Raw genomic sequence first — 12,029 nt, 5'->3', positions numbered from 1 at the left:
AGCTACTGTAGTTTGCAATATCTGTACCTTTCCCCAAAAACAAGCAATTAAACAATTCTATCTATCTATCTATCTATCTATCTATCTATCTATCTATCTATCTATCTATCTATCTATCTATCTATCCTGTGGCAGGGAGTTCCATTGGACTCCATTTCCCATGAACACTAGCGACCATTCACAAAAATCATGAGACCCATCATGGGACCGTACAGCCCCACTTTTTAGCAGCAGTGTTTTGGGTCACCTATGCTGGCACTATGGCTGTAGAAACCATCGCACCTGACTGGGAGTTTGACCGTTTTGACGACGGTTCACAAAGTAAGTGCAGCGTCCAGTCCAGACATGCAGACAAAAACATGGCGACGTGCTGAAGTTAACTACACTAGCCTCCACTGCTAGCTTAGGCTGCTAGCTAGATGCTTTGCCACCGGGTTCAGTCTATTTACTGGAAGAGAACACATCCTGCGGTTCTTTGAAAACAAATGCCCGTCAAATACAAAGCTTTAAAATAATATCGTGCAGTATTTACTGAAAATAAAGGCTCTAGATACCCAGGCTAGCTGAAATGTACAGTGTGACTTCGTGAAATTAAGTGACAGCGACAAGTTAGCTGTCGTTAATCACCGCAAGCTGTCAAACACAGCTGATCAGTAGAACAGTATAAAAACATTGGGCTGGTTTTGACAGTGATAAAAACAGCTTAAATAAGTTACTTTGCTTTCATTTAAACGGGCAACTACACTAACTTCCTAGGTTAACGTTGGCATTTGAATATTTTCTGTATCTATGGTACTTCCTCTCTCTGGCTCATAAAGTACTAATGTTTAGCTTGCTAGTTGAGCAGACATTAATCGTAACCCACATTAAAAAGTGCCATAATTCAAGCATTATATTGAGGCTGGTAGCACAGGCTCAGTGTCAGTTTCCGACATACAGTACTTGTTTTTTCACCACCCATACTTAAGGAATATTTTTCGTCTTAATACTGAGCTAAACGTTGAATGTAGGACTACATGTAATAAGACATAAAAACTTTATAATTTCTTATGCAAACATGTAATACCGTTAATATGTACTGTAAGTCTATCATAGGTGCTTTTGTTTATTAAAGATTCATTAACAGGTAATGGATTGAACAGTGTTTTATAAGACATATATGTGTTCTGGAAGAAATGTATAATATAATAAGTAGCAGGTAACTAAAGTAACTAAGTAAATCTAGTGAGTAGTAAGTGCAGGATCTTCCCCTGTAATGTGGTAGGGTAGAAGTAGAAATTAGAAAGTTTACAGACTCAACTAAAGTGCAAGAACCTTGAAAAATGCACTTGAGTAGAGTAACTGAGTAAATCATGTGCCTTCAAACCACTGTGTCCTTGATGTAACCATCCACCCTACAGAGATACACACAGAGGTCCAACTGAAGAACTACAGCAAGTTCCTGGAGGAGTACACATCTCAACTGAAGGGTATCGAGGAGGCTCTCGATGACTCCATTGGAGATGTGTGGGACTTCACCCTGGACCCCATTGCGCTGAAGGTAAAACACCACTGGCTGCACATCACCCTGAAAATTTACACAGTTGGATTTACACAGTTGCAACTTGTGTAATTTCCTTCCCGATGCTTTGTACTCTCTTTCAGCTTCTCCCGTATGAGCAGTCGTCCTTACTGGAGTTAATTAAAACAGACAACAAGGTAAGTAAAGACAAGTCGAGGCTGTAACTGTTTAAGCCTCATATCTGCAAAGTTTTTTTTACTTGGTAATGATCAGTCTTGTTTTATGTGGTGTGTAGGTTCTGAACAAAGTCATCACAGTATATGCAGCACTCTGCAGTGAAGTGAAGAAGCTCAAGTATGAAGTAAGCATAGTCACAACAATGCACACCTACACCTACTCCTGCTCAAGCAGTATCTCTTCATGTGCATGTTTTGTATCCATTGTTGTGCTATGAAATGAATTTATATCTGATATGTATGTTCACTTTCAGGCTGAAACCAAGTTCTATAATGGCTTATTGTACTATGGAGAAGGAGGTAATTGGTCAGCAATCAGTACTTGCTTTAGTCCTGGTTTTGCCCTCATTTGATCATAAAAATAAGTTGTCTATGTGTGTTTGTGTCACAGTGTCTGACACCAGTGTTGTTGAAGGAGAGTCCCAGATTCAGATGGGTAGATTCATCTCATTCCTACAGGTGAGCAATGAATAATAATTACTGCCATAATGTAGTTTGTTGGAGTCCAGAAATCACTGATGGCGTCTGTCTTTGTTCTTTGGTTAGGAACTGTCCTGCTTTGTGTCAAGATGTTATGAAGTGGTGGTCAACATTGTCCACCAGCTGGCTGCCCTCTACAGCAGCAGCAAGTAAGATGCATGAACAGAAGCCAGTCATGTCACACAGTGAATGTACTGTTCTTGTTGGATTGGTTTAAATACCAACATTGAGAAAAGAGTCTTTATGCACTTTACATGCAGACAAAAGCTGAGCTGGTTTTTTGCTCTGTTACGATGCCAGACAAAAATGAACACGAGCATTTCTCTTTTTTTGTCTTAGGGGTGCAACAAAAATCATTGAGTCGTCAGGTGTCCATTTCCAGGTGGGTTTACTGTTTAATCATGTTTTGTGTGTGTGTGTGTGTCTTGAGTCTGTCTCTCTAAATATTTCTTAACATGTCTGTTTTGCATTCCTGCTGCAGATCGTATACGAACACCTTGGGGAGTTGTTAGTGGTACTGCTCACACTTGATGAGATTATGGAAAATCATGGCACACTAAAAGATCACTGGAAGATGTATAAAAGGTTAACACACAGACACACACATGCACACACAACTACTGCAACCAGTAAGAAAATATAGAGGCTGGAGCTAAATATTATTACTCAATATCAAATGCTTGCTCTGGTGGTAGAAATGTCTTTTTTTTCTATATTCATCTTTTTAAGCCACAAATTAATGTTGTGACCTTATACTGTTTATTGTCATCTATAACTGAATCATCCTGTCATAGGTTATTGAAATCGGTACACCATAACCCTGGGAAATTTTCCATCCCTGAAGATAAGCTGAAACCATTTGAGAAGCTTCTGCTCAAGCTGGAGGGACAGCTGCTGGATGGCATGATACTGCAGGTACATTTCTTTTAGGCCTTTATTGTTGTTGTAAAATTCATTTTCCAAGGTTGATATGATTAAGTATTTGATAAAAAGTAAAAAGTGGTTTTACTTTTAACATGAGTTTTAAGTTCCACATATATAAGCACAGGTCATTTTAAGACTGAATACTTGATTGTGTGTACTCTGTTCACATTAACACCACTGACCTCATAATGTTTACAACTGTGTGACAGTCCTGTGTGGAGCAGAGGTTTGATGATCCTGGGGAAGGAGTAGCTGTTGCCAAAAACGGTGCCTTCGCTGAGGAGTTCGCCTTCAACATTCGCACCATATTCACCAGTGTTGAGTCAAAGATAGGTCAGTTCCTCCTCATGTGAAAGCTTGGTGTCACAGGTGGTAGTCTCTTCCTGCAACTTCTAAATATTGTCTTGCTCATGTGGTTTTCAGGTGAACCTTCAGAGATAGACCAGAGAGATAAATACTGCCGGCGTCTGTGGTCTCTTTGTGCTTCATTTTCACATCTTCAGGAGCGTCGGATAAAAAGTTCTACAAGGCACTGCTTGATGTCTGTAAAAAGGTAGTTTTGAGTGTTTGTCTTACTGTCTTTCCTCAGTTGTGACGCTTCTATTCTGATCCTTGTTTCTGACTGATGTTGACGCAGTGGAAACATCTTTTTCATGTGCGTTTGTGTCTCCCCTTTCCTCCAGGTTCCAGCCGTCACACTGACTGCTAACATCATCTGGTTTCCTGACACTTTTCTCATCGCTAAGGTCCCAGCTGCAGCTAAACTGATGGATAAGAAAAGTCTACAGGCCATCAGAGCGCAGAGAGACACCTACCTGCAACAGAGAGCTCAGACACTAACAAAGTCAGTGGGGCTAAAACTTATGCTATTTAAACCAAATTTTTAGATTTGAGAATCTAATCGTCTCTGTTGTCTTTTCTCCTCAGGGATGTTCAGTCCTACTACGTGTTTGTAACCTCTTGGATGATGAAGATGGAGTCCATCTTGTCCAAGGACCATAAAAGTGACAAGTTGGCAGACGACCTGAACAGCAGGTGTAATGTGTTTGTACAGGTAAAGACTATAATGGAAGTTTTTATCCTTAAATGGGAATTTTTATCTTTAGTTGAATTGCTTATGAGTATTCTTACTAGTTATGAACATATCTGACTGTCAGTGAGAAGCAGAAGAAATCACAAAAAACGGATGGTTCAGACTAGATGCAGCAAGCACAGTGACACTTGCTAACCCCAATACATTTTTTCTGAGAACACAATGCGTAAAGAAAACCTTCTAACGTGTGGCTTGCTCAAGGATAACTCACATGGCTCTTATGTAACTGCTTTTGAGCCACGCAAATAAATACGACCTTGTACTGTTCTTACTCGAGCCTTCTTTGTCAGACTGCTGATTGTGGAAGACCAGGTGGTTGAGAATCGGTTTATTTCCTCCTCTCTGCCGGGGTAACAAGAAATTTTCACAACAAGACTGACAGCCAAAGACGAGCTCATCACACAGGCTTTCACATTTTTCCAATACTTTTAAGATGCATTTACTATCCTCCTTTATTGGTGGTTAAAATAAGCTTTCTGCAAGTGTGATTTTTTGGAAAAAAAAGGACTCTCTCAACCCCTTCTGTTTTCTCTGTCCCTCACAGGGTATCCTGTATGCGTACAGCATCAGCACCATCATCAAGACCACAATGAACATGTACTATGTCGATGCAGCGGCCCATGACCAAGACGTCCGTCAAAGCGCTCTGTCGACTGGTTGAATTGCTTAAGGTGTGTGTTCACATGTTTGAGTATTACCATGCTTCTTACCAGTACAAATCATTGTCTTTTTGAGTAAAACTGATAGGTCATGTCTCCTCTCAGGCTGTGGAGCACACATTTCACCGGCGGTCTATGGTTGTAGCCGACTCCGTGTCTCACATCACTCAGCAGCTGCAGTCACAGGCCCTGAACGCCATCGGCACAGCCAAGGTAAACACACAAATAATATATCACATCATTTGTATTTATAGTTGTGACATACAAGTCATACAAGTTATATTTTCTTTCTAACTTCATTTTATATGACACTGTGTTTTCCTCCCTGAAGAAACGGGTGATCTCCGACAAGAAGTACAGTGAGCAGCGGCTGGATGTGCTGTCGTCCTTGGTACTGGCAGAAAATGCCCTCAGTGGACCCAGCACAAAGGAGCGACGCCTTGTTGTGTCTTTGGCTCTGTGTGTCGGCACACAGCTGGTACGTCAGGAACAGTCTGTGGCTGATGGGATACAGACACTTCTGTTTCCTTTTATTTCATTTGATTCTCAGCTTGACATTGAACTCAATCTCGTTTCTTCTAGAAAACTTTCAAAGATGAGGAGCTGCTTCCACTGCAGCTTGTGCTGAAGAAACTGGATCTAATTAGTGAACTGCGTGAGAGGTGGGCTTTTTTTCCCCCTTTTGATCAGCAACAGAATTTCAAGTGCAACATTTCTAGTCAGCGCATGACACAATCCATGTTTTACTCCCATCTGCCACAAGCTGGCAAAATGTTTAACCCTCCAGGCGCTGGCAGTGAAGAAAACTTCCAGAAGTTTAGATGCTAGTGCTTGGTGTGGAGGCAGCGTGACAGGCAGCTTTCAGCACCCTGTGACACAGTGTTTTGCTCTGATGTTACTGGCTCTCAGTCATAGGGCTTACACAGTAGTTTGCAGAACAGGCTAAAGCCAAACACTTTATATAACCAAATAATTTAAATACTGATATTTCAAACACCTATTCATCACTTTGGCAGGTGACCGTCAACAATAATCTGTCAAAGCTAAACTTTGACTGGCGTCTGGCCCGTGATGGATGCTAATGTTTGCCCTTGTTAGAGCTGTGTATATATGCACAAATCCTTGCAATCATGCAAGTACTTTGATGTTTTCTTTGACCTAGTTTAAGAGTCTTACTCAAGGACTGTTTTCCCTTGTTCCTCAGGGTCAAGCTGCAGTGTGACTGTAGTTTTCTTTACTGGCATCGAGCTGTGTTTCCCATCTACCTAGATGATGTGTACGACAACGCCGTGGACGCAGCACGAATACACGTAGGCTGACAGCCTCTGATGTGCTGATTCATTTTAACTGTTTTCTCTTTGTATTACTTTGGTTTTAATTGTTACCTCTTCTTCTGCTGCTTTTGTCGATGTTGGCTGTTCTGATGTCCTGTCATTGTGGATGACGTCTGTGATTGGCTGGAGCAGTACATGTTCAGTGCACTGAGGGACAGTGTGCTGTCCATGTTGTACGCCAAACACATGGAGTTGTGTGACCAGCTGCTGGAGAGCTACGACAAGGAGATCATGGACGTGTTTAAAGAGGTCAGAGCAGATGAAATGTTTCAGGAGCAGAAAGAGGAAATGTACAAAATGATGTACAAGTGTTGGGACATTTGACACAGAAGTTTCTTTTTATATAACAGAATGACCTGAGTTTTAATCACGTCCTCAACCTCTGTGTTCCACTTTGTGACATTTGTGAACTTTACTTTATTTTTGGTTTTGTTTTTAATTTGTCACATAGCACCTGCTGGACAAGCTGTGTAAGGAGATTGAGAAGGACCTGCGTCTCTCTGTCCACACCCACCTCAAGCTGGACGACAGGAACCCTTTCAAAGTTGGCATGAAGGATCTGGCCCACTTTTTCTCCCTCAAACCCATCCGATTCTTCAACCGCTTTATCCATATCAAAGGTGCTGAGAAACTGTGTTTATACATGCATGCGCACAGATTTGTTTTAGAACGAAGTAAAACCTAATCACATCAGTGCGCTGTGCAATGCTGACACCTGCTGGAAAACTAAGATGGTGTCCAGGGCGTAGCTGACATAATTACTGGTCTTATTTTTAATGTCTTTGCAGCCTATGTGACCCACTACCTGGACAAAACTTTCTACAACCTGACCACTGTGGCTCTGCATGACTGGGCCACCTACAGTGAGATGAGAAACCTCGCTACACAGCGTTATGGACTCACAATGACAGAGGCACACCTGCCCAGCCAGACTCTGGAGCAGGTCTGTGTGGTTGGACCTCACACATCATTAACAGCAGTTGATTTTTTAATTAAACCAGTGTAGGTGATAACAGGGATGATTAACTGTTTCCTCTGTGTGTTCTCATCAGGGTTTGGATGTTCTGGAGATCATGAGGAACATTCATGTTTTTGTTTCACGCTACCTTTATAACCTCAACAACCAGGTAAGACTTGTAGCCTCTGTGTTCTCCTCTTTGAACCAAGTGGTTGTTTGTGCATACAGTTCTTACTGAAGTCATTGCTTTCCAATAGATCTTCATAGAGAAGGCAAGTAACAACAAGCACTTGAATACCATCAACATCCGTCACATTGCCAACTCCATTCGGACCCACGGCACAGGCATTATGAACACCACCGTGAGTTTACAGTGTTTTAATTCATCTTCATTTGGACTTGTTCACTCGAGTGTTTTCTTCTCACCCGATGCACATCTCTCTCCGCTTTCATCAGGTGAATTTCACCTACCAGTTCCTGCGGAAGAAGTTTTATATCTTCAGCCAGTTTATGTACGATGAACACATCAAGTCCAGGCTCATCAAGGACATCCGCTTCTTCAGAGAAACAAAGGACCAGTCTGATCAGAAGGTAAGAAAAAAAGACTCAGTTTCTCTCCAGAATTATTCATTTTATCAAACCTGTTAACACAACAGAGTAAAATGGGCAGATGGTGAATATTGCAGAAAGATTTTATTTTAATCTGGTCACATGGTTGAGTAGCCCATGAACAGTGATTAACCTGCCACTGAACAGGTTAAGTTGTCATATTAACAGACTTTCAGTAAATCCAGTCTCTGGAGCAGGGGCTTTTCTAGATCTTCTGCTCTTGCAATCAGTCAGCTGGATAATATTCTTGTAATAATCCCCTGAAGTTTCCATTCTAAAACATTCTGTGTTATCACATCACCAGGCACAAAAACATAGCTCCCTCCCAGCTGTTGTTCAGCTGTAGTTTTTTGTGTTTTTGCTGCAGTATCCATTTGAGCGAGCAGAGAAGTTTAACCGTGGCATCAGAAAGCTGGGCATCACTCCTGACGGACAGAGCTACCTGGACCAGTTCAGACAGCTCATCAGCCAGATTGGTGAGAAACGCACATAAACCCAGTTGAACTCTTGTTGTGTATAATCTCTGAAATTCAACTGCAAAATGTAAGCCAACACCTATTCTACCCTGCTCTCTTCCAGGTAACGCCATGGGCTATGTGCGTATGATCCGCTCTGGAGGCCTCCACTGTTGCAGCAGTGCTATCAGGTAGAAAAGATGGTTATTGAAAGGCCAAAAAACTTCTGAGAAACCTTCAAAAATAAAGTGGATGTGTTGATGTATCTAGATGTAAATTTGTTTATCTATTTAAAGCCCTGAATTTGTGGCCACTGAAATGTTTTCTGACATATTTCACTGCAGCGTTTTTATGTCTGTGTCATGTCTAGGTTTGTTCCTGACCTGGAGGATATTGTCAACTTTGAGGAGCTGGTGAAGGAGGAGGGACTGTCAGAGGAGACTCAGAGAGCTGCCAGGTAGGCGAAATTTTTCCTATACTTTTCTGGCTCTAGAATGTTACTTGCCTTTATTTTAATGTTGCCTTTAGGTTATTGTGATTTCCGAGGAGAAGAAGGAGAGTTATTGAAGTCCACAGTCAGCTCCAGTGGATGTTAAACTATGGGATTCAGTGTTGGTCCAATATTATGGACACAGACAAGGGTTAAATAAGATTTAACTGTATTTCCACTTTTACACCCTGTAGGTGGCACCACAGCTAGACACATATGAGAAAAACATTACCTGTTGTTCATACAGTGTAAAACATTGTGTGTCACTCCCAGTGTCCTAGATTCAGTGTTGGGAGATCTGACCAGTAACTCTGCAGAGGGGACGGAGTACTTCAAGATGCTGGTGGCAGTGTTTGCACCGGAGTTTCGCAGTGCCAAGAATATGCACCTGAGGAACTTCTACATGATTGTACCCCCACTGGTCAGAGTTCAGACTTTTCATTTGTGTTCTCTACTATGTTTTTAATCCTTCTCCTTCACTGTTCTGCTCTTTTAGTTATTAACACACAATAAACATCTCATGTAGACTGTGAATTTCGTGGAGCACTCCATCAGCTGCAAAGAGAAACTCAACAAGAAAAACAAAAGTGGAGCCGCTTTTACAGATGATGGTTTTGCTATGGGTAAGTGGGCAAAAGCGATAGATCATGTTTAACGCATCCTTACGCTTGTCTGCCTCTTGTCTTGACTTACTCTCCTCTTTCTGTTTCCCCACCGCTCTACCTCTCTTTCTCAGGCGTGGCGTACATCCTGAAGCTACTGGACCAGTATCTGGAGTTCGACTCTCTGCACTGGTTCCAGGCCGTCAGAGATAAGTACAAGAAAGAGATGAATGCAGTGGTGAAGGAGCAAAACGTCCAGTCTGCCAGTCAGGATGAAAAATTGCTGCAGACTATGAACCTCACCCAGAAGAGGCTGGACATCTACCTGCAGGTACATTCTGCAGCTTTTCAGTCTCTTCAGTGCACTTCACCGTCAGTTTTCACATCAGTCCTGGGAAAAGCAGGCTGCATGTCAAGAAATCAGTCATCTGCCTTTTGAATGTGGAGTCACATTGCAACGAGGCCCTCAATTTAGAATCTTCTATGGTGATCTTGAGTGTTGTGAGTGTGTGTGGAGGATGTAGATGATGTTTGACGTTCAACTCTTCCTGTCATTGCAGGAGTTCGAGCTGCTCCACTTCTCCTTAAGCAGCGCCAGGATCTTCTTCAGAGCGGACAAGACTGCAGCCGAGGAGACTCAGGAGAAGAAGGATAAAGGTTAGATGTTGTGATGATTAATGGAGTCTTTAATTATGTACAACTACTGACACAAGCGCCCTGTTACATAGGGTTTTTGTAGATGATTTTTCATGATAGATAAATGACTAAAAAGACAGTATCATGATTAATGAATGATGGGGTCTGTGCCTTCATCCTCCTTTTATCTCACTAGCAACTTTAACATTTTTCCCCCTCCAGAAGAAGCTGCCAAAGCAGGAGGTGCGTCAGACGGCTCCACCCCGACTGACCCTGCCTCCAAGTGAAACCAGCAGACAGTATTCTCGTGTTGGATTGTAAAATGAGCACCCGGCCAGAAAAAGAAGTGTGAAGAGAAGATCTCAAGCCTTAGACTGCACTGAAATGTGTGTGTGTTTCAGGGATACAAGACTTGAAACTGGATAAAACAGCGTATAATAGATGGACACCGAAGTGATTATCTTCATTAGAGAATGAATGTTGTCTTAAATTGCTACGGCAGGAAGTATCTTTGTTTTGTTTCCATTTTACAGAAACATTAATGTAACATCCCATGGCTTTCAAGTATCTGTCAGCTTCAAATAAATTCTGTTTGAATTTGTAGCATTTACACTAGCAAGCACTGTTTGAAAGGTGAGGTGGTGTAACAAGCGTATGGTAAAAGTGGATCCTTTCCTTTACCACACAGCCTTTTGATACTCTTACACTCAGTCTACAAGGACTGGATTATTTTTCTACAGTAGAAGCCTCAGCTGTTGGTGTGTCCTCTGCTGATCAGAGATGAGTTCAATCATTGACTAATTTGCATGTTTTTTGATTTTAGTGCTGTTTTATTGCTACATCTTTGTTAATGTCCAGTGTACTAGTTGTGATAACATGATTGTTCGTGGCCTTTAACAGCAGCTCTGTCGGCTATAGCACACTATTGAGGACTCTAGAGAATGTTTTCAGTGTATAATCTTTTGTTTGGGTGCCATATTTGTCTACTGCTAATTTTTGTTTTGTCCATTTTATACATTGTATGAACTAAGGTGTGTACGTGCCTTTCTAAACTGTGGATTATGTTTTGATCACCTAATTCGTTTAGAAAAAAATACATCCAAACGCCCCAGATTCTTGATCTGCAAGTGTTGCATAGCACTAAAGTTTCAATATTTCTCTGCAGCACTAGAGGTGTATCATTACATTTAATTTTGCAATTTTGTATCATAGCAACATGTGGAACATGTGAAAATGAGGCCACAATCTGGTCCGAATTACATTCCATGAATTAACGTGCTTGAGGAGAAAGTTCTGTAAAGTCTTTGAAGACTATTAAAACTTGCTCTTTGAATAGAATTTATTGTCTCTCGATCGTGAGTTCATACTGAAGAGTTAAGACGCTGCAAAAGGTATGAATGTCATGTGAACATCCTCTTTAGTAACAATGTACAGATTTGTCTGCAAACTTGCACATCAAAAGTAAAACTGACTCTAGGAAAAAGGCTGAACTTCAGACGGGATCCCTGACTCTTAAAAAGAGCACCAAACAACACACACACACACTGGTTCAGGAAAGCCTTTTCTGCTTTAATACAAAGAAAAGAAGCTTTTCACTTCAGAAAATACAAGATTGGTCTGGATTTTTTTTTCTCCTCAAATTGTCAGTTTTCCGTTTCCTATGAAATGCTGCTGTTCACTGCTGTTCAAACAGCTTGAATTGAAATACATCCCTTCTTTTGCTTTGGACTCGAAACTTGGGGGGGATGATCTCCATGTTTAGTTTTTCTTGTTTTGTTTTTGTTTTGGCTGAGAATCAGGCCTTTCCTTAAATGACGATTTAATTTTGTATGATTTTGCTGTAAGTGCCCACAGTGCCATGTGACACCCTGTCCAGCAGATCCAGAAATGTCCTGTTACGTCCACATATTGCATCCATGCTCACCTCATAAAAACGAGGTACAAGGCAGGGCAAAATTTCTTCCAAAATAGATGTCATATATATATATATACATACATATATATATATATAGCAATCATATATACACATTCGTACATACATATACTAATTTA

At 41.3% G+C, this 12,029-nt stretch overlaps 1 protein-coding gene across 1 annotated transcript; it reads left to right on the top strand.

Annotated features, from left to right (window-relative positions):
• Positions 1–178: 178 nt before the first annotated feature.
• washc4 (WASH complex subunit 4) lies at positions 179–11,315 on the top strand. The gene is given in 36 exon segments (XM_018664108.1): positions 179–321; positions 1,401–1,540; positions 1,645–1,698; positions 1,797–1,862; positions 1,992–2,037; positions 2,129–2,196; positions 2,284–2,366; positions 2,557–2,599; positions 2,699–2,802; positions 3,012–3,132; positions 3,351–3,474; positions 3,565–3,599; positions 3,601–3,651; positions 3,653–3,694; positions 3,825–3,985; positions 4,069–4,195; positions 4,779–4,835; positions 4,837–4,905; positions 4,999–5,106; positions 5,225–5,371; positions 5,476–5,555; positions 6,098–6,203; positions 6,360–6,476; positions 6,679–6,847; positions 7,016–7,170; positions 7,280–7,354; positions 7,443–7,547; positions 7,642–7,776; positions 8,162–8,270; positions 8,374–8,440; positions 8,620–8,706; positions 9,013–9,160; positions 9,266–9,362; positions 9,476–9,672; positions 9,902–9,998; positions 10,200–11,315. Coding segments are annotated over 36 exon segments (3,516 nt in total). The 5' UTR covers positions 179–260; the 3' UTR covers positions 10,265–11,315.
• The last annotated feature ends 714 nt before the right edge of the window (positions 11,316–12,029 follow it).

Source organism: Lates calcarifer, linkage group LG10 (genome assembly GCF_001640805.2).
Source record: "Lates calcarifer isolate ASB-BC8 linkage group LG10, TLL_Latcal_v3, whole genome shotgun sequence".
Lineage (NCBI taxonomy): Eukaryota > Metazoa > Chordata > Actinopteri > Centropomidae > Lates > Lates calcarifer.
This window is presented reverse-complemented; position numbering and strand designations above follow the sequence as displayed.